Genomic DNA, 22,826 nt, shown 5'->3' on the forward strand with positions numbered 1-22,826 from the left:
TGCTGTTCCCACAGCACCACCGAGGTGAGCACAGATATAAATTGTCCTGCAGTGGGAATTCACTGCAGCAGGGGCTGGAGACACCATCTGAGGATGGAATGGTGTAGATTCACTGGGAGGTTTACAGGGAAGGGAAGCAGGGCAGTGCAGCCACCATCAGCCCCATGTCTGGAGGACTCTTGTCCCCACAGAAGCTCAGACCATTTTGGGTCACATCATTGCACAAAGCAGGTTTCACTCCATGCCTGGCTCACCAAACCTCTCCAGAAGGAACCTCCCACCCCACACCCTCCATGGGTAGAGAATCCATTCTGTTTGCAGCACTGAGCCAAAGCTGCAGGGCTGGCACAAAGCAGAATTAACCTTTCTTCATGCCCCACCCTACTGCACTCACAAACATTTGTGGATTCCCCTGTCCCTGCCCACCTGCAGCTGAATCCCAGGGGTCTCCAAGGTGTTGGGTGTGTATTGATTGCAGAGTTCCCAGAATACATTATGCATGAGCTGCCACCTCAGGGCCTGGCAATTCTGCATTGTTTGATCTCCTGAAATCTCCTGCTTGTATGAATATGGAAAAGTTCCTCTTTGTTGCTGCCCATTGATCCACACATTGACCCTTCTCCTGTGTGCATTTATCTCTGATGATTTAATAATGAGAAAGACCAATAAAGTGAGGAAGGGAAGGAAGCCCCTTCAGGGGGACCTATTGCCATGGAAACGTGCCATATGTTGCTGTTGTAGAGAAGGGATGGATCAATAAGGGCTGCAGCCTCCAAGCCATCAGGAACATGTTGTGGAATGTGAAGGATTAAAGCCTGAAGACATGCATAAGTTGTGACATGATGAAGTTCAGGCCCTGGCCCAGGTCCACCATCCATGAGTCAAACCCCAGGCAGGGAGGATGTGCACCAGGGAGCTCTGAGCTGCCTCAAAGAGCAGCAGGACTGGGGAAGGGCTTGGTTTGTACTCAGGGACAGGAAGGAAAATGACTGTCTATAGATGCTGTAGGTATGTATGAAATATATGATATCCGTCATATCTATCATATCATCACAGAATCAGAGTGGTTTGGGTTGAAGGGTCCTTACAGCCCAGCCAGTGCCACCCCCTGCCATGGGCAGGGACACCTTCCACTGCCCCAGGGTCCTTCAAGCTGGCCTTGGGCACTGCCAGGGATGCAGGGGCAGCCACAGCTGCTCTGGACACCCTGAGCAGCCAGGAATTCCCTTCCAATATCCCATCTAACCCTGCCCTGTCCCTCCATCCCTTGTCCAAAGTCTCCCTCCATCTCTCTTGTCAGCTCCTTCAGGCTGTGCAAGGCCACAGTGAGGTCACCCCAAAGCTCCTCCTCTCCAGGTGAACAATCCCAGCTCTCCCAGCAGAGCTGCTCCATCCCTCTGCTCATCCTGGTGCCTCCTCTGGCCTGGCTGCAGCAGCTGCAGGTCCCTCCTGTGCTGGCCCCAGGGCTGGGGCAGCTCTGCAGGGGGGGTCTCACCTGAGGGGGCAGAAGGGCAGAATCCCCCCTGCCCTGCTGCCCAGGCTGGGGCTCAGCCCAGGGCAGGAGGCTCTGGGGATGTCTCTTTGCTCAGAGCTGCTCCAAGAGTGGCACAGGACACACGTCACCGACACCAGGGACCTTCCACACTCGTCTCCTTGGGAAGTCACAGGGATGACAGGCTGGCTTCTAAACTATTTTGTGTTGACATGCCTGTCTTGACATAATATGGGTTTATGTGAGCTGAGGATGTCACTCTCACCACTAGGAAGCCAAATTTACTAAAATTAAACACCAAAATAAGGCAGAGAAATGACATGAGTCACACAACTAGGTAAGAATCACAGTTTGGGGAGTGGGGGGTGTGGAGGGGACTCTGCAGTGCTTTCTGCCTTGCACTGACATATTTATGCCCTCATACTCTGAAGCTGTCCCCAAGGAAGTGACAAACCCAGCTGAGAACAAGACTTCCCACCACCCGAGATGCTAAAAGTGTTCCTCCTGGGCATTGCTGTGCCCCAGCTCCTGAGGGTTGGGACTCACACGGCTCCCAAAGGAAAGTGGGGTCTCTCAATGGCTTCCCACTGCCAGGGGACAGGGATGGATGGGATATTGGGAAGGAATTGTTCCTTGTGAGGGTGGGGAGACCCTGGCACAGGGTGCCCAGAGCAGCTGTGGCTGCCCCTGGACCCCTGGCAGTGCCCCAGGCCAGGCTGGACGGGGCTTGGAGCAGCCTGGGACAGTGGAAGGTGTCCCTGCCATGGCAGGGGTGGAATGGGATGAACTTTAAGGCTCTTTCCAAGCCAAATCATCCTGAGATTCTGTGATCATTCCAACATCCAGGCTCTCCTCCAGATTCCAGAGCCCAGGTTTGGCATACCTGCCATAACCTTTGAAGCACGCAGCACCAGGACAACCATCCCCAGAGGGAACTCCCCCTGGTACCTCATCTCTGTGTGTGCCCAGCTGAGCCCTGGGCCAGTCACATCAGCCAGCCCACAAGGAAAGCCCAGAAAGCACCAGAGAGCTCCCAGTGCCTGAGGATGGATCAAACCTGAAGCTGCTGTTCAGCTGCATGATTTACTCCAGCTCTGCTCCCAGGCACACGTGCTATCTCAGCCTCTCTCCAGCTTGCACAGCTCCCAGGATTTATGTCTGAGACAGGCAACAGCATCTGCCAGAGCTCAGCACCATGCACACATTCCTGCTGGATGAGCCCTGGGCATGCCAGATGGGGCAGGGACAAAACTCAGACCTCTGTCCTGGCTAATGGCAGCACAGGGATGCTCAAAGCTGCCAGAAAAGGTGACAGAAAGCAGTTTGGGGTTTCCAATGGTTTGCTGGAATGATCATATTCAAAGCTGCCTCCCTGTAAAGGCTCCAAACTTCCTAAAGCACATGTTCAGTGAGGACAGGAAAGCCAGAGTGACAGAAGGTGCTGGCTGCATGTGGCTGTCACCCCTGGCAAGGACAGCTCCCCACAGCTCTGAGGGTTACACAGCACAGCTGAAGAACTCCTGGAGGAGAGGGGTCACTCCTGGGCAAATCCTTTCTTTCCCAGTGTGGCTTTGGGGTTAAACCCACTCTGACCAAGGATGGCCAGGGTTTTAGTGTGGATTTTCTGCACATGGTGAATATGGCTCAGGCCCTGGAGGCAGTGCCAAAGGAGCAATGTTTGAGGAGCATGGGTTGGGATGGATGGAGCCCATACTGTGTTGTGTTTCAGACCTTCAGCTCCTCATGATCCACATTACTTTCTGGGAATCCTCACTGGTTTACATCCTTGCTTTAGCCCTGGTGGGAAATGTCCCTGCTGGCACCACTGTTCCAGACAAGGTTCACACCCAGTGGTGCCAGAGCTTCCTTCCATGGAGAAGGAGTGGGGTGGAAGGAGTAAGGCACCTGAAAAGCTAACAAGGCACTGCCTGTGTGTACTTCAGCTTCCAAAGCACAAAATGCTTCTCCTGCCCAGCTCTCCTGCTGCTCACATCAGACTCTTGTTTGTAATGAGTTATTCAGGCTGCAATGGAGCACAATGAATCCTCAAAAAGACTAATGCTGCTGGGATCTTGGGGCTATTCAGGTAGCCCAGACCCCAGACAAGAGATGAATCACCTTCTAAAAATGCAGCAGTTAAGAAAAAAAAAAAAAGTCAAATTGCTTCTGATTATTTTCAGTCTCAAAAGAAACATACTGTACTGAGGCTGTGCTTACCTAAGGCATCCACGTGAATCCACTATCCCTCCCCCTGGAATGGCTGCTGAATTAATTACTGCCTTACTGAAGCACTGAGGAGCTCCCCAGAGACTGGCTCCCTTTTGACCTCAAAGCTTTTTAGGGCAGGTGCCTGAGTCTCCCCACCAGCATCTGCCAGCTGGGAAACTGAGGCACAGAAGGGTGGATATTGCAGAGGGCCTCACTCCCTCAACAGAAGGGAGAGGAGAGAGCAGGAATTCTGACATCCAATCCAGAGTGTGAAGGGCACTCAGCTCTGAGCTTCCCATCCCCCAAAGCCCCTTCCAGGTCCTGAGGAACTGTTACTGTCCCTCCAAATGCTCCTGTGCTGGACTGACTGGAGTGAGGAAACCCAGCAGGAGACTGAGGGAGAAGGAGCACGGCTTGGTGCACACCCTGGGACAGCAGAATGAAAAACTCAGACAGTGGATGTGTAAAACATTTCCTCCCCAGAAAGGTCAGTGTCACACACCTGCCCACAGAGGATGCTCTGAATCACAATATAAAGAATTCAGTGGCCACATTCAGGACATTTAAGGCCTTTTCCCTCCTGTCAGACTGGTAGGAGGAAACTGGGCTTTTCCCTGCCTGTGTGGCATGGAATGTGCTACACACACTCCTGGGAAGGAGCACATGCTGGGGATCCAGGCACTTCCACCTCCCTGCCCTCTGCCAAGACCTGGCATGCTGCTGCATCTCTCCTGCTCTTTCCAGGACACACTGCAAACTTTCTGACTTGTGGTGTGGTGGGGATTCCCAGGGGGTTCTCCTCCATCAAAACTTGCAGGGTCTGTGACTCAGAGTCCTCTCATGCCATTTGTTCCCATCAAGGAACCTTCCAGAGCACGCTGGAGCTGCAGCCTCTTCTCTCCTCAGCATCCCAAACCCCACCAGGATAAGGGGGCTTTGTAAACTTGCTGTGACCCTGCTGTGCAGTGCTGCTCCTCCAACACACAGAGTGCCAGGGACAGGCAGACAAACAGTGATGGGCACCATGAAAAATGCTCAGATCAATCTTTTCCACTATGGGCTGGACCTGCCCTGCTCTATTTAAGTCAATGGAACAAAGCCATTGAGGCCTGGGGGAGCAAGTGCCAACCCTAAATCATTTCTTTGATTAATTGTTCTTGGGAAGGAAGAATTCATTAAGCATTCTGCTCAGCAATTAGAAATAAATATATTTTTAGAATGAACAACCTGCCAGAAACAAGTTGTTTCAGAAATATATTCAGCTTGATGCATTTTCCATCAATACAGAATGAGGAGGCTCCAGCCTGCCAGAGGGACAGGCTGGGAAAGGGACACTGCAGGGACAGGCAGGACAGCTCCTTGTGATGTCTGCACCACTCAGGTTCAGTCTGCAGGAGAGGAAATAAAGGAGTTTTTTCTCTATACTCCTATTCCAGCCATTAGCTGGGAATAGATCTCCCTGCTATTTCACAGGAATATGATAAAGCTATTCCTACACACAGCTGGGGCAGAGCAGAAATGAGAGCCATGAAAACCCAATAAATAACAACACCCCCTTGTATTTCCACTTTGGCATCAGGCTCAGACAAGTTACAAGGGCAATGTGAAATAACAACCTCTGTAAGGAGTTTGGGACACATAATTGCCACAGCCCTTAGATGTGACAGGCTGACACAGTAAATGGTTACCACAGGGACAGCAGGACAGGAGCTGCTCCAAGGCAGTGACAGCCAAACCCTTCCCTGGCCACTGAAGGTACCACTAAATGTGGTGTAAGGGTTTATTTTCAATTTTAAATCCATACTTCAAGGCAAGAGCTCAGCACAGGCTCTGTTCATGCCTGAGCCCAGAGAACGACATGGAAATGTGAGATGGGCACTTTGCCCTCCTCACCAGCCTAGAAAAATCTACTTCTGGTCCTGAGTGCAGAAAAAGAAAGCCTAAAAAACCTAAACATGCCCTGGGATCCGAGAGTCCCAGGCACAAAAGACTATTCCGGGCTTTTAAGTTTTGTGCCTTAAAAGAAAAGACAAGTCTTATCCTTTGGTTGTGGTGCCTAGAGGCAAGTCTGTTCCCTGCCCTGTTTTGGGAATGTAGGATGGCAGCAGTGTCTCTATGAATTCCAGCTTTCCCAAGAAGAACACACTCTCAAAGGGCCCTCTTCCCTAAAACACAAAACATCCTTTAGTTTTTCCTTCTGCACACACAGGACCCAGTTTCAAGGCCACTGCAGCAGGCTCAGCCTTTGATTTCAGCAGGGATGTGCTGGGATATCACATAAACTGGCTGGGAACTCGTGCACTTCCATCCATTACATGATTTCTGTGGTTTTCTTCCTTTTAGTTAATCCAGTCCTGCCTAAGCTCAGAGTAAGGCAAGAGCCAGGGTTTTGCTCTTGTTTTTTCATGCCAGCAGAAATGTCTGTGCTGTGCCTCAGCCCAGCTGGGAGCCCTGGCACTGGGAGGCCACAGGGAGGCTGAGGAAGAGGAGGAGGAAGATGGGTCAGTGGTGAGGGTACCTGGGAAAGCTCTCAAGTCACTGCAGTGGGGAACAGCAGAGGGTCTTGGACTGGAGGCCAGGGAAAGCAGGGAGTAGATCAGCTCTGCTCTCAAGTGCATCCAAACCCATATTAGCTCATTAGATATTCAGACAGTAAATTAGGGATCTCCTTCAGGAAAGGCATCCTTGAATCAGAACTAGCTGTTTTGTGGGCAAAGAGCAGAAAATTCAGGGCTCTGAACCACTTCCACTGTAGCAAGAGAGCCCCAGGCTGGCTGAATCCTGCCTTGAAAAGCCACTGCACAAACACCAAGCTGGGAGTGGAATCTGGGACCAGTGACAGCAGTGCAGCACCAGCAGGTGCCACGCAGTGCCAGCACAGGGCCTGGATGGAATTTGGGGTTCCTGTATGGGACACACAGCCTGAGGTGCCTCCAAGGGGGGAAACTCATCCCCAGGGCCGTTCTCACCCAGGAATTTGGCTAATAATGAGCCTCATTTCACTGGAATGGTGATCAACCCTCCTGCATCCACAAAAACGTGTGCAGGAATGATCTCACCCAGCCCTGCAGCCAGGCTGAGCTGAGGGAAATGCAGCAGAACCACTGCAGCTCCAGGGCAGGGGCTGAGCAAAGCTGGAGCATCTGAACTGCACTGCCCTTACTCACAGTGTCACCTGCCTGCCTGCAAAGGTCACGAGCTGCTCTGCCAAAGCCATGGCTTTTATCATCTGGGGAGTTTATATTACTACAAAATTCCTTTATTGGAATACCCTCCCCTCGTCTCCCTGAGCCAGCCAGGGCCACACTTTGCTTAGGAAAAGCAAGTTTTTCAAGAGCTTGTGAAGAATTCTCTGCTCTCCTCTTGTGCCCAGCTGTAGGAAAGCCATGCTCCTTTCTGAACCACACTACCAGAGGAATAACCAACCCTATTCTTTTCCCCTAACTGGGCTGCAGATCTTAGGATCCCAGTTGGGGGCAGGCACAAGTTTCCACGGACCTGTCCTAACTTCAAAGAGGTGCCCTTTCCCCAGGAAAATCTTGGGCATGGGGGTGTGGAGAGACAGCAAGGCTGGAAGCTTTGGGCCAGGCTGAGGAAATGGGAGAGCCCAGCTCCTGGCACCTTGTTGAGCTCTTTGACAGCCTGTCTCTGCACCTCTTATCTGGGAGAGTGGGTAGAAATGCTGCCACTCCTGAGAGAGTGTGTGTGATGATTGCACTGGAGGAAGCGCTTGGGAACAGCTCAGCCCTGTGAGAGCAATGCCCCAGAACAGCTGCCAAGCCCCACAGGGGCTTCATCCCTGACTTCATCCAGCAGTGTCCCCACAGCCACGCTCATGGATGGCATTGTCTCCCATCCCAATGGACACGGCAGCACCTCTGGCATTCCTCTTCACCTGCTAAAAGGCTTGTGCTGATGGGGACTGAGCTTTGGAGAAATGACACTGCTTTTTGTCCTGCTTTTACATCCCAGCCATGGGAAGCACAGGCTGGAAACACTCCTGAGGGGGTTTAGGGTGGGAGGAAGAGCAAAAAAGAGGTGGTGGTGGTCTGAAGTGGGAATGCCCATGCTATGGTAACAGGCAGAGGGATCTCTGTGCAGGTGTCTGAAGGGCTCAGCTCTGCTCACACTGCTCCCAGCCCCAGCATTCCCAAGGCACTTTATTATCAGCTGCACCCCCGATGTTACGCCTTCATTTCCACAGCAGACTCATTCACACACACACAACACACCCACCCACAGGCAGCAATGGCTAGACAGACACAAAGCATGCAGCAGCCAATTATTTGGGGTGGGAACAGCTTGCATGAGCTCATGATGAAGCTTAGCCTTAATTCTGCTGAGCTGGAGAGGCTGGAGCTGTGCTCTGCTCTCCTGACTGACTGCGGAGCGCAGAGCAGGGCAGATGATGTCAAGGCAAATCTTTTTTTGTCTGCAGTGCAGATTTGGCTGTGTGAATTTACTTGCAAATGAGGCTTCCAGATCCCCTGTTGGAAAGCAGGAGTCCTAGGCCATACCCACAGCTGCCACTGTTAGCCCAAATTGCTGCTCATGCTGCAGAAGGGGTTGCCTTGGTTTGGAAGGTTTGGGCCCAAGTTCCCAGCAGGATCTGCAGGCAAGGAGAAGCAGTGGGACTGGCAGTGGGATGAGGGAGGAGTGCCTGTGCTGCAGCCACAGCAGAGGAGCCCATCACAATGGCAATAAAGGAGGGGAGACCCCAACAGTGCAACTTTCCCTGTGGTTTCACAAACTGAGCCCCAAAAGCTGTCCAGAAGCACTCAGGGTTTAGCCAGCAGCCATGGACACAGCTGGGGTTTGACTGAAGCAGGTCTGTGAGCCAGGCTTTTGTTCCATTCCCAGCTCTGGGACAAGCCTGGATGTCCCAGCCACAGCACACACAGGGAACTGCCCTAACCAAGGCTGGCATGGAGCACACTGGTGTTTGCACTAAAAGCCAGGGGTCACAACACATCACCTTAAGATCCAATGTGGGAAATGGATGTACAGAAAATTCTCACAGCCTGACAGAAGGCTCACACAGTGTGCATCTGTATGCAAACTTTGAAATAAGAAATGCTGACTTAGAAATGCCATGGAATAGGACAGACATTGTTGAGAAAGAAACAGAACTAGGGTTCTATTCTGGTTCAATCCACCAGCCACCCAGCCTAAGGGATTGTCCTAAACCAGGAATGTTTGCTAGAGCTGTCACACCTCACAGCTCCTGCGCCAGACCAGGTATTTGGGAGTGTTTACTGAAGTCAAGAGTCACATATTCCCAAAGAACAGGGAAGCACACCCTGCAGTACACATGACTGGTGAGGGAAGGATGGAACATTTTCTTCTTAGAGCATCTCCAAACCCCATGCAGGGGCTGCACAATTTCATTTATGGACATAAAAGGTAAAATCCATCTTGCCTGCCTCTCCATGCAGGTTTTTTTCCATCTTTTTCCAGCCTAGTTCTAAACCTGCCAGACAATAGAGCACCATACATGGAACTGGAGAGTACTGGCAATCTCTTCCCTTATCAAGACACAGGAACTGATGATTCAGAAACCCCCCATTGGTACACAGCTCCACTGCTTTTTGGGGTCCTGATAAAAGATTGACAATAGGTGAGACCAAATCTACAGCACTACACAGAAAAGGAGAATCCCAAAGAAATCCTCATGAAACTGCCTGGTAGAGGCCAAGCCCACCCTTGCTGGTATCTCCTCTGGCATCTGCTGTTACATTAAAATATTACAGAGTCCCCCAGCATCTTCCATGGCCCCTGGCAGCACCATCAGCCCTTTTTTTAAAGCTGGAGGAATCAAGGCATGGAGAATTCAGCTCAGAATGGCTCACAGGTCCAACCTGTATGCCTGACATCCCTTCCAGCTTGTCCTTCTGTCTGCTAGGCACTGCTTGTCATTCCAAGAGCATCCACAGCTAAATGAGCACGATACGAGTGCTTTGTATGGGCATCAAGGAGAACAGACCATCATCTGCAGTCTAGACTGGTCCCTCCTCCTGCCCTCCCCACGATTCACAGGAAAATAGGGATGGAAAAATATGTTCCTCTTGTTATTAATAGAAGTGTAACTTGTGCATGCATTAGTACTTTCAAGTGAAGGGGGAAAGGTGAAGCATCAAGAATTTGTGCTTAATGAAAGTGGGTTTGCTATTGTTAAAAAAGCTGCATGGAGCCAGGCATCATTATCTTTTCTCTTATCTCCTGGGCTGCTGGCTCAGGACATGGCAGGAGTGAGGCTGGCACTGCCCAGCTGTGCCCAGTGCAGAGCTGGGGTGTCCCTGAGCTGGCTCTGCACCTGGGCACAACGGGGCACAGGGAGGGGCTCCCCTGCCCCCAGTGCCCCCACAGCCACCCTGCTGAGAGGTGTCAGTGCAGCCCCTTGCCCTGACACCACTGGAAGGCCAGGATTTGTGGAGTGGAGTCCCCCAGTCTCTGGAATGCAGTTGTTATCTCCTCCCAAGAGCTGATAACTGCCAGACGTTGCTTTCCCACACCCAGCACATCCAAATGGATCTCATTGGGTTTTCCAGGGTTTTCCATGGCCTCCCCGTGCTCAGGTGGGATGAGGATCACACTGTAACCATGCCCAGGTTCTGACCAGGAGCAGAAGTGACTCCCAGCAGAGTTCCTGTGCTCCCAGTTCACAGTGGGATGAGGGAGAAGTGCTGTGCTGCAGACACAGCAGCAGAGCCCATCACAATGGGAATAAAGGAGGGGAGACCCCAAAAGTGCAACTTTCCCTGTGGTTTCCAGCTACTCCCTGCACAGCTCCTGATTGCCTGGCACTCACAAACACCCTGAGCACAGCTGTGACAAGGAAAAACCAGGAGTTACAGCTCCTGCACTGAGTCAGCTGGCAACCTGCAGCTCCTCTCCTGCCTCTGAGCTCTGGAACAATGGATGCACACACACAGACAACCTCTCCATCCAAAGAGGCCTCGAGTTAAATCCTTAATTAGCACATTTGGACGAGTCACCACAAATGAGATTAGCTCTCCTGCAATGCTGGGGAAGCTGCTGTGCCCCTGGAACGTGGAAGTGGTGGGCCCTCAAGCTGACCTTGGAATTCCCCCTTGGCTGCTCATCTGCTTTGCTCTCACAGCACTGTCTTCCCCTGCTGCCTGCAGCATCTCCTCGGGAGATAAGAGCCTGCTTTTCCTCCAGCCTGCTGCTAACACCAGGCACGCAGTGACCACATCTGATACTGCACGCAATGAATAACTCCAGTTGGGAAAAGGACTTCCCAGCTAGCAAAGCACTCAGCATGGAAAAGGGGCAGGAAAAGGTCTCTAAGAGCACCTTCCTAGCCAGGACACATCTGCTCCCTCTGCTGTGTTGCTGGAGTCCTGAGTGCTGTGTCTGCTGACAAACCTGGGCTTGGTGCTGTCAGCACTGCAGAGCTGCACGGAGCCAAGCTGCGTCCTGCCCTGCCCTGAGCTCAGCAAACCCCAGCCTGCCTGAGAGGGCCTGAGCACTCCTCACTGCTCGTCCTGGACAGCAGCTTAGACTTTGAACAGGCAGGGATGCTTGGGTAAGAGCCCTTGTCCTGCCCTGCAGGCTCAGGAGTGACAGGTTTACAGCCAAGGAGTGCTCAGCTCCGTGGGGATGAGCTCTGCAGTGCTGCTGGGGGGAGAGGTCAACCAAACGTTTCAGAAAGGAACTTAAATCAACCCTGTTCACCATAATGACTCTGACTCTTCAGGAAATCTCCTGAATCTCCAGACATTCAAAAGGCAATGATGTCACCAGCTGGGGGCTGCCCGCCTTGAAAGATGGTGTGGACACTGCACCTGCATCACAGCCACAGGAAAGCACGTGGGACACACACCTGTGAGGGAGGAGGACAGCACCTGGATCCTTCCACATGGAACTAAGCCCACGCTTCATTACACACCCAGCAAAGGATGCAAGAGATCTGTCAGAGCTGGTGATGCTCTTCATTCTTCCTCCTGGCCTGGAGTTCTGGGAATGCTCTTATCCCTCCTCACAGCCTGGCCTGTGCTCAGCCACAGAGCTCGTGGCACAAACACTTCGGGGGCAAATCTCAAGTAGCCACTTCCCTGCAGCCTGACCTTTCCCTCACACTCAGCAGTGGAAATGGGCTTTTTGAAGTTCTCAAAAGGAGCTGGCACCTTGCTTTTTGAGTGACATTCATCTGTAGGTAAATTGATTTAATAGCTTGTTAGAGTGCCAATTAGAACCAACAATAACTCAATTGACCTATAACTGCCTTGGCACCAACACAGCTTTCAAAAATAAGAGAAAGGAGGAAATCTCTGCTCTGGCAGAGATGAGAGCTCAGATAGTTGGTTTTGAGAGCAAACTGAGGGATTCATGGACTTGCTAATGAGATGCTCATAACACATCAGAAACAAAGACAAATTTCAATGGTTTCAAGCTAAAATGACACTATGTTATCTCCAGACAAAGATCACTCTTTTATCTGTATAATAAATGGATTTCAGTGCAGCAGCAGTGACTCCAGAGCAGAAAAACCTCAGTGCCACAGAAAGCACTAGCACAGTTACCTAACCAGAATAAGACTGGATTGAAACCCCAAGTTTATCTCCTTAAAATAGTGCTGCAAAGTCCTACACTGACTCTGTGGGTTTCACCCTCAGAAACCACGTTTTTCCTTCAAATAAAATCTGTTTCATTCTCCTGCAGTGGAGATTGTGCTTCCAGACAAATTCATCATGTTAAATGCTTAGGTCTGAGGATTGAGATCTTTCAAGTTTAAAAACTAGAAAATGGGTAGTTTTTGTTTAAACATTGGCAGTGTCCAAGGATAAGGAGAAGGAAAATGTGGAAGGGTTTTAAATTACAGGGGAAAATGATCCATTCTTAAGTCAGGAAGGGGATGGAGAAAACTGAGATTGTTGGAAGAGTCGGAAGGACAATAGAAACTAGGAATATGTAGGAGGAGAAGGAATTGATTTAGAGAGACCCACCCAGAGAAAAAGCTGAAGGATAAGGATGGAGACTGGAAGTGGACTGAGTAAATGCCAACCCAACACATTGGAACATGGCAAGGGGTGAGGGGGAGAGGTATTACTGCAAACAAGGTGGAAATCAGTGATCAGATGAGAAAGAAGCTGGATATTGGCATCTAAGACTGGCTGGACAAGACACCTGCCATGAGGAGCTGAGAAAATGGAGATGGCACTGGTGGGATGAGAAACACTAACTTGATGGGGAAGACAACAGGTTGGAGAGAGTGGGGCTGAAGGTGAGAAGGAGAAAACAAGCAGGGAGTTGTAACAGGCAGAGTGTGTTTCCTTTGGAGCCTGGAGCAGCCCTGGAATGTGGTGCAGCATCTTTCCTTTGCTGTAGCTCCCTGCTACAGGCACTGCTTCATTCAGAGCAGAGGGCAGTGCAGCACAGCCTTGAACAGCTCCACACCTGCTAATGAACCCAGAGACATGCCAAAGGGAGAGACTGAGTTGTTTTGAAAACCCTAGGACTGTACAAAACACTGCATTAAAAATCAGACTGCAAAGTCAAAAGCTGGAGGTAGGAAACAGCAGACAGGAGCTTGGCTGTGCGGTTACAGTCAGGTCATGGATCAAAGCAGTGCTTCCCAGAGAATTCCTGCCTCCTCCAAGGTGGGAGGGTGAGCTTGGGGCAGGCATGTGCAAGAGGGGATTTTCTGTAGGAGCCCATTTCTTGCCCAGCCTGGTTTGCAGTGGAAGAGAGGAGGAACTGCAGGTGGGGTGTGATGGCCAGTGTGGGTGAGCAGAGCCCCAGAGCCTCCCCCTCTGCCAGAAAAGTCCTGCAGAAGTGTCAGGCAGGGAGCCCAATCCCAAACTGTAACTGCAGTAATTCTCTGAGATGAGGATGGGAGAGAACACGATGTCATTGTTTACAGCAGTGATTATTTTTTGCTATAACAACAGACAAACCAACAAGTAGCAGAGGCTTGGGAAGAGGGTGGGAGGGATGGGCCCATTTCCCAGTCTGGCTGCTCACAGAGCCAGCCTAAGAAATGGTCCAAACCAGAATGTGCCCAGTCCTCTCAAGGCACCCATGGCTCCTCACTCAGGTCCTAATTAACCCTTCTGAGTGCCAGGAATGGCCCAGGGCAGAGCTCTGACCCAGGGGATGCTGTGTGAGGCCTCCTGCTCTGCACAACTGGGCCTCAGTTCCACCACACCCAGGTCAAGGATGGTTTTACCTCAATCCCCACCAGGCTGTGCCAGCTCACTATAACCTGGGGATGATATTCCAATTTCCTTGCTGTCAGGAAGTGAACTGAACATTTATTGTTAGCATAATGAATATTTTGTAACACTATGAGAAAATTAATCTTTTTTTTCACATCAGGATCTGAATGAGATATAATAAATAAGATATGCTATCTTACAAGAAGAGATGGAGAAAACACTAAATTGTTTTCCCCAAAGGAGCCATCCCTGAGTGTACTGAGGGAGGAGCTTCTCTGGGAGAGATAATGTCTTCATCTGTTGGCAGAGATTGGTATGAAGGGCCTGGCTTAAATTTATGCAAAAATTGTAACCATTCTTTGTTAAATCTCAATGCTTGCTTTACTATTTACTCATGTTATTTTATGTCATTTTCTCCACGTGAAAATACTGTAATATTAGTCCTAAAATATTTTACCATGGTGCCCCACTGAGGTGTTACCTTTACTGAAGCCTTCCTGTTTTCCAGCTCAGGCACGTGAACGTGCTTCCTACAAAAAGCTGGACTCCTACATGGGCTGTCTGGTGTGGGATTATGTATCCTCTGCCTCCTGACAAGTGAGCTGGAGCACAAAGCCTGCCTTGCCTATGGGCATGGGAAGTATGGATGCAGGAGTTTCACCCCCTTAGCTCATGGTCACAAAGCCGTGGTTCTTCTGCAGCCTGACTGCAAGTCCACTGAAGACAAAAGGGACCAATCCATGTGTTCAGCAGAATTTGGATTATCCTCTGTATGATTCCTGTTGGGATCCCCTTGTTCTGCTCCAGCAGAGTGCCCTGGGAATTGGCTGGGAAGTTCTCTGCAGCAAAGGCAGAGGGATCTGTCTCCAATGTGTGGAATCCTGCCACCCCAGGGACACACCATCACCACAAAGAGGAGGAGAAAAGAGCCAAGCCTGGGAGCTGCCCCCTCCAAACCTGGCCTGTTGGCACTCCTGTTGGGAGTCCAATGGCAGGCACAGGTCCTGCCACCAAAACCACTGTTGCCCTGCCCTTTCCCTGAGCCACAGTTCCCAAGTGCTGAACATCCTGCTCCGTGCTGGGCACTTGGAGCAAAGGGCAAGTCACAGACTCAGCCTTTGGCATGGGCAGGAGTGGAGGGAGGGCAGCACAAGGAACAGCACTTTGGGCAGGAGGTGGACAAAAGGGCATCATTGCCTCAGAGCAGGGAGCAACCCCCACCCAAGGGGGCTGCCAAAGTCATCAGCACTGCTGGACTCTCCACAAATGGTTTACCCTTCTGAAGCAGGGGGAAAAGCTTCCCAGTGAGAGCAGCGTGCACAGCCAGAGCAGAGCTCAGAAAGGCACTGGTAATCAGGTCTGCTCAGGAGAGTGGGAAAGGTAAACACATCCCTCCCATTTCTGCTCCATCCCACAGTGCTACTGGGTTCAGTTCTTAGGACTGTAATTAGTAAATCCCACTGATTGCCCCCGAGAAGGGAGGCCAAGGGACACTGCAGCACGAAGGGAAGCAGTGATTTTGTTCTTTCCCCTCATACCTCCCACCTGAGCACCTGGTTTTGCTGCCACAGAAACCTCCCCAGGGTCCCAGCAGCCAGGGAGTACTGGCAGAGGAAGCAAACCAAAGAAAGGATCTGTTTGCACACAAGTATTACAAGTAACAGAGAGCAGTGAAAAGAAGAATTCTAAAATCTGTAGTTGGGTCTGCTATCGAGCGGAATGTTTGCCATTGTTTTCAGAGAGACAGCAGCTTCTCTTCACTGTGAGGAAGTTAATAGATTACTGGGCAGTGAATAATGTGCAGTTCTATTTACATCCACTGCTGGGACTATTTTGGGCCCTCAGATAGTGTATCTGTTCTCAGGTCTTTCTAAAAGCAGCATGCTACACTTTTTTTGCAAGCAATTCTGGGCAGCAGCTACAACCATATGCTTCAGTCAGCTACGAACTAGACAGATCATTGTTTGTTTGGAATTTTTTTATTAAACCAATTGTACTGGATCAATGCTTCCTCTAAGCAATAAAATACAATTCTGTCTACCCAGTGGAAGAGCTTTCAAAGTCACAGATAAATCTTGATCTAGGAAACACAGTGTGGCTCTGCACTGATGTGCAATCAACCACAGATGCAAATGAACTCCAGCTGCCAGCACACACATCTGCACCTCAGAACGGGAGCCAGGATTCTTAATTTTCATTAGAAATTGTTAAGACACCTTTTAAGTGCTTCTAGAACCAGCCCACTGCATTAGTCAGGAGTACTCAGGGGCACTGAGCTTGATTTTTATAAAGGTCATTTGATGTCTTTTCCCCTCACAATGGACTAAAAGCAGAGATCAACAGAGCCTGAATCTATATTAATTTGTTTTACTCTTGGAGGGTCATAGATTTGCCACTGGAATTAGCCCTGTTAGATGCTAAAATGGTAATTTAATGAGACAATGATGAAAGCCTCTGTTCCATTCCAAATCAGGAACTCCTCTGGAAGCAGAGCGCGAAGGAGCAGCGACTCCGTGGAGTCGGGGAATTGCACCAATGTCATTTCACAGCAGTGCATCGGCCTGGAGTGTTCCATGCAAACTTCCCAGCTCCAGCTGCCCGGAGCCGGCAGTCACGAGGGCTGGAGCCCTGGAGCCTGGAGATGCACCTCACTCACAGAGGGGAGGCAGCTTCCTCCACAGGCACAGAAAGCCAGCTCAGCCTCTAAACCTTTGCTTTACTTTGAAACTTGACCAGCAAACACTGCTGAACAGCCTTGGTTCCAGCCAAGGGCAGGATAATGGAGTCTCCAGGACCCCGAGGCTCCGGGATCCGCAGCCGGCTGGAACACGGAGCAGTCAGGAATTGCACTGCGTAATTCCCCAAGCACACAACACCCTCCTTTGGGGCACGGATACAGCTCTTGCAAATATTTTGATAAGATCTGCTCTTTGGTGCAATCTGCTGCATTTCAGAGGTCAAAAAATGTTAGCCATATTCATGGGAGCTGTTTCCAAGAGGTATGCTTTAGCAGAGGGCAAGAGGGAACACAAAGCCCAAACAGAAGGTGGGAAGGCTCCCACTCTTCCCCCTCAAGGCAGCCATTGTCCACAGGTCACTTTCCATGGAAGCCCATGCTCTAAGCAGCATTCCTATCCAAACAGATCTGCTGCAGGTGACCTAGAAACAGGGGTGAACAAAGCCTCCCTGGAAATATCCCCCCTGAGCAGGCAGTGGTGCATCCAGCTCCTCCCGGCCTCAGCACATGGCTCCAGACACTCACCCCACTGCCCCGGCCCAGGGGGACAGCAGGGACACTCCGTGCTGCTGGGCTGGGCTGGGCTGGGCTGGGCTGCTACACCAGTTCACAAGGAAACCAGCCCACCTGGAACGTGCCCACAGGCACAGACAGCAGCTCTCTGTGCCTTCCCAGCTCCATCAGGGCAGGGGCTGTTACTTACACCAGGAGTCACCCATGCACCCACAGAGCTCTGCACGCACAAACAGCTCCGTGCCAGCAGCTCCGTGCCATCATCTCACAGAATGAGCCAGGGCTTGCCAGCAGACTCCATTCCTTTGGGCAAGGCCTCACTAGCCAAGTGCCTCAGGAAGGAAAAGTTACCTCATCATCTCACAGAATAAGCACTGGCTCTGTAGGAACCTTAAAATCTCAAACTCTTGGGTACATCTCACCTTGGGCAAGGTGGTTACCTCATCTCCTGCTGCTGAAGTTTGCCAGGCTGGTTCTGTGCTGAAAACAGGCACAGATATGGAAGAGAATAAACCCACTACAGAGACAGAAGGATATGGAAGCTGAACACTGCTTTTGTCTAACTCCAGATCCAACACAGAGACTAAACCCCAAATTTCCTGAGGGTGCGACACGCAGAGCACGCCTTGCTAGGATAACCCAAGAAAACACAGCAGTTAAAACTCCAGACTCATGGCAAATACTGCAAATATAGCCGAGAGTATGAAACTGGTTTTGTTCTTTTGAAAGCTGCTCATTCTCACATGTCAGTGTTTGGGAGCTATTACTTGGTCAGTCGCACTGGGAGGCAATTTTCTCCTGGTTCCAGTGTGGGATTGGGTAAGGCTGCGCTTGCAAGGACTCTGCATCATGCTGTAGCTGCTGGAAACCCTCCTAAGCTCAGTCAGCTGTGTGCTCGGGACACTTGAATGCACTGAATTTAAATGACAGTGCAGTCTTCCAACTCACAGAGCCTTCTAATAACATTTGTTAATCCAAGCAAATATCAAGGAATCTGGTCAGTGCCAGTGCTGAATCTGCTAAGCATGTGGGCTGCTTGCTAAATCCCTAATAGGTGGTGTCAAGAGGTTTCTGTCATTCCTGCCTTTGGGAGGCCAAATCCACCCTGAAACTCCTTCCTGCAATTATCTCGCTAACTGTATTTGTGGGAATCATGCATGGTTCCTTGCAGAGTGCACACATTCAATAAAATCAGATAGTGTGACAAAGGTGTGTTTGAATAATGCTCTTCTCCTGTGTGCTTTTAAATGTGAGATGTAAGCCTGCTGTAATTAAAGTTGAAGCAATAAACCTTAGGCATTGATTGCACTCAGTAATTAATTATTGATTGCAGTGCTTTAGGTACATATTGCAGAGGACAGTTCACCTGTGCAGGAGACAGTACTTTGCTCAGAAATACCCAAACACAGCCCCTCTGTGCAGGACCATACAGGACTTTACCAAAACCGGCTCTAGGGTTTCCAAGTTTATTTACCTATTAACCTCCACAGAAATGTTGGTGTGGACTGAGAGCAAGCCATTACTTTGGTGAAGTCAGTGTTAACTATTCCAAATCCAAACTAATTTTGCAAATGAGGATGAACAGATGGAAAAGAGGCTCATTCTCTGTTAAGAACCTTGTTAATGAACCTGCCATCCCCAGCACATCCCAAATCCCGAAAAGCCATGCTGCAGTAAGACGCCTACACAGCAGCAAGAGTAGCAACATCCCTGCCTAACTCTTGGGAAGGAGCAGGGAGAGGACTTGGAGGTGTGAAAACGGGAAGCATCAATCAAGCAGAGCATCCATGGAAATGCAGGACTAGTTAAGATCAGAGATTTAGAGTTGTGCATCAGGTGGGAACAGTTTTTCCCATTTACAACGAACTTAAAGAGAGCCTTTCCATTATAAAAACCCAAAGACAACTGGTTTAAAAACAATTTAAAATTGCTAATAGTGTGGGGACACTAAAATTAAGGTGAAATGGAAAGGAAACCTGCAGTTTGTTTGAGCGGAGCTCAAACAAGATCTTGGCTGTGTCTTCCAGCTCCTCTGGCTAGGAAATGACCCAGGAAAGTTCTGTCGGGGTGGGTGCCCTGTGCAGGAGGTGGCATGGGAAGGGGCTGGCCAGCCGTTTTGGAGTGGGCCGGGAAAGAGGGGGGTTTGGAAAGGGTGGGGTGTACCTGAAGTCGCTGTAGGGATGGATGATCCAGAACCCGGCAGACTTAACTCTTTCCTGCTCTCTCTCCACGGCCTTCTGGCTGCCAAACATCCTCAAGGAGAATTTGTTGACCCCCGGCTGGAGCATGGCCCCGAACTGCCTCTGCATGAAACCGGCCTGGCCGAGCCTCTGCTCCTCATCTGGGGTGATCTGGTCGCACCCTCCACCTCCCTCCACTTTGATGGAGGTCGAGGAGCAGGCCCGGGGGGGCGGCTGCTGGGGCTCCGGGGGGGAGGCGGGCGGTGGGGGCACAGGCAGCCCCTGCTCCAGCTTCCCGCTGCCGGGGGGGCTCTTGTCCTCCCCGGGAGAGGCCGGCTCCCCCTCGCCGCCGATGAGCCGCTTCTCCTCGGCCGCGTCGTGGAGGTGCCTGCTGGTGAGCGAGGACAGGCTCCCTTTGAAGCGGCGGCAGTCCCCGTTGGTGCTGGTCTTGGCGCCCTTGCCGCCGGCCTCCGTCTCCAGCAGGCCGGGGTCTCCCCCTCGGCCGGGGTCCCCCCCGAGGGCCCGGGTGCTCCCAGCAGAGGGCGAAGGCAGTGGCTTGAGCCTGATGCTTTTCCTGCGGGTGTCCTTGTCGCTGTCATCCTCCTCGTCCATGATCGACGCCTTGGGTCCGATCTGCTGGGGCAGGCTGTAGAGCCTCTTGCGCATGGAGGGGGGCAGCTTGTCCATGGCCGCTGCTGCTGCTGCTGCTGCTCGGGGACAGGGAGAGACCCCCCCGCTCTGCCCAGCGAGGGGAACCGGCACTGCCCCCAGGCCCCTGCCCCCGGCTCACGGGGCACGGGGGACCAGGGACTGGCGTGTCATCTCCTTACCAGGCTGTGGCATCCACAGGCTCTGCATCAAAACACAGGCTCTGCATCCAGAAGGAAAGGGAATGAGGGATAAAAAAAAAAAAAAAAAAAAAAAAAAAAAAAAAAAAAAAAAAAAAAAAAAGAGGGAAGGCAAAAAGCTCCCCCTTCTCCTCCGTTGTCCCGATTTGGCTACTTGCTGCTTCTTGTCTCCCCTTGGTGAGTGTTACTGCAATCCCTGTCTGCTCAGATGCTGAGCACTGGGCAAGTAGTCTAGAGGAGAGCCACACACTTCTGGCTGGAAGGCGAGGGAGGGCGGCAGCGGCGGCAGCAGCCGCCTTGCCATGTTGGCTTCGAGATGCAAATGTGCCGTGGCTCCCGGCGGGCAGACATCATCCGGAAAGCGAAGCTCAAGCCTCAAACTCCTCAACCTGCCGGCCAATAACACAATGAACTGCAACCTGCAGCGGCCACTGCTTGCTTACATCACTGTCATCACTTATTCCTCATGCAGCCCCTGCTCCTGGGAATATTCATGAAGCGATCCCATTCTATTGGGTTGCCATAGGAGCGACTACAGCGCACAGGCTCTGCCTACCTGAGACAGCACCCGGGCTTCTTAAAGGGGCAACGCCCGGCAACCGCGGGCTCTGCCGCCGCCGCCGCGGGCACCGCGCCCCGGGCGCTGCGGGCACCGCGCTGCGGGCACCGGGCAGCGCCGGGCCCCGGGCCCGCCCCGCGTTAGCGGCCACGGCCGCCGGGCTGCCGCCAGCTTATCAACAGCAGCATCGTAAACATGACAAAGTAAATAAATAGGAGCGAGAATATTCCTTTTTCTCTCGGATGCGGGCGCTCCCTGCTCCGCCCGGAGGTGTGGCTGCTGGGGGCAGGTTTGCTCGTGAAGGCACGGGGGGTTTTGTGGGAAGGGGCGAACCCAAATCTAAAGGAAAACCAGCGGTTCACCTTGAAAATATCACTTGCATGCAAAGCAGGGGCTCGGGAGTGCCTGTGCTCCCTAGCAGAAGTTTGCCTGCCGGGAACACGCTGCCTTCGCCCCCGTCCGCAGCGTCCCGGAGGTTTGGAAGGACCCTTCTTCCCTGGCTGTCGGTACTATTGCTCTCCTGCGGGGTTGGATGTGCAGAAGTCATCCAAAACCGAATCAATAAAAGGCAGCTGCATCTGGGCGAGCTCCGCCGCTGGCCTGCGGGAGGCTGGGCTGGCGGTGCGGGCTGCGTGGGCTCTCCCGCGGCGGGGGAACCCCACTTCCCAGGGGGCTCCTGAGTCAGCACTGCCCGCCCAGGCTGCTCGGGGAAACCGCTCATGCTGGCAATGCTGCTGCCCCTCGCTGCTGCCCACAGGGCACCTCCTGTCACTGAGGCAAAAGCAGCGGGGAAAACGGCTACAGTTAGGCATTTCCCTACCTTTTGATATTTGAGAGGTTTTTTTCTGAGGAAAAAGAGGGAAAGAGGTGGCAGTCAGCCCTGCCTGTGCTGCTTTGGGAATGGCTGCTTATTCTGTTTAAAACGCTCCTAGGTTGATAAAGTGGTTCACACAGTTCCTAGTGCCGAGCCTGTGAAACCAGTGGAATAAAATTAAGAATCTGTTTGGTCATATGAGAGATTTTAGTGTGTATTTTTGCAGAGGTTCAGCATCTGAGGCTTTCTAGAATGTTTGTTGTTTCAGACATTGCAAATCCTACCTGCTAGGAGAAGGAAACCACGTGAACTGCGCAGGCAGGGAGGCTGAACACAGCAAGGAATGCCCACGGCAGGCAGGGAGGAAATCCCCACCTCACCTCTGTGCTTCTGCTTTGGGAGCAAATATTCCCCTTTTCCCTTGCAGGAGCCACTGGCCAGAGGTGACTGCCATGCAAAGCAGCAGGATGTTCCTGCATCTCCACGGCAAGGAAATGCTGCTCAGCAGTGACTCCACCAAGCACACACACAGCACATGCTTCCTCATCTTTGTTTGCCTCTCCTGAATCCTTTCTCCCATGTGTTCTACCTGCTCCTTTTCTACTCCCACCTCCTGGCACAGCCAGACTGCCTGTGACTCATTCCAAATACTCCACAGTGCAAATATAATTTAATATTATTATTTTCATCACAATTTCTAATAGAACGAGCTTTTCTGGGGAAATAAATTTCATTCTTCCAATGCTCCTGTAGATTAGATAACGTGAACTAAGCCAGGGAGAGCACTAAAGGTCTTTTCCCTGTTTTTCTTCCCTCCTGCAGGCACTAGGGATGCTGAGGTGTAAGCACTTCTGTGCCTCAGCTGCAATCAACTGCCTTCCAAAAGGATGTGTGTTGATTAATGAGGTGCACCAACATCTGAAACTGATGCAGCTTCTTAAGCGTAGTCCCTCGTGTTCCCAGGGAATGACAGAGCAGGAAAGGACGTGCCCAAGGAACCAAGCTGTTTGTCCTCTCTCAGCTAGAGGTGCTCTGGCTGCCACTCACGAAATGCCACTGTTCCCTGGCCTGGATGGCATTGTTGGGCCTGGTTTGGTGACGGGATCAGGCTGTGCCTGATTTGGTGACAGGATCAGGTTCTCTCCCAGCCCTGAGGCAGAGGGAGAATACCACAGGGCAGCCAGCAGCAGAACTCTGCTCCACCCCTTGTGCAGGAGGACAGAAATGATGGGGAGCAGAGGCTGAGCCGGGCTGTGGGCACACCCTGCACCATTCCAGAGGGATGGATATATCC

The 22,826-nt window shown here is 51.6% G+C and overlaps 1 protein-coding gene across 1 annotated transcript in view; it reads right to left on the bottom strand.

Moving 5' to 3' along the window:
• Positions 1-19,998, bottom strand: part of HCN4 (hyperpolarization activated cyclic nucleotide gated potassium channel 4) — a 95,686-nt gene extending 75,688 nt beyond the window's left edge. The window contains exon 1 of the mRNA XM_041469340.1: positions 19,295-19,998. Coding sequence (XP_041325274.1) covers positions 19,295-19,998 — 704 coding nt within the window. The remainder of the gene's footprint in view (positions 1-19,294) is intronic.
• Between the last annotated feature and the right edge of the window lie 2,828 nt (positions 19,999-22,826).

The sequence above is a fragment of the Pyrgilauda ruficollis genome, unplaced genomic scaffold, assembly GCF_017590135.1.
Source record: "Pyrgilauda ruficollis isolate IOZ18807 unplaced genomic scaffold, ASM1759013v1 scaffold23, whole genome shotgun sequence".
NCBI lineage: Eukaryota > Metazoa > Chordata > Aves > Passeriformes > Passeridae > Pyrgilauda > Pyrgilauda ruficollis.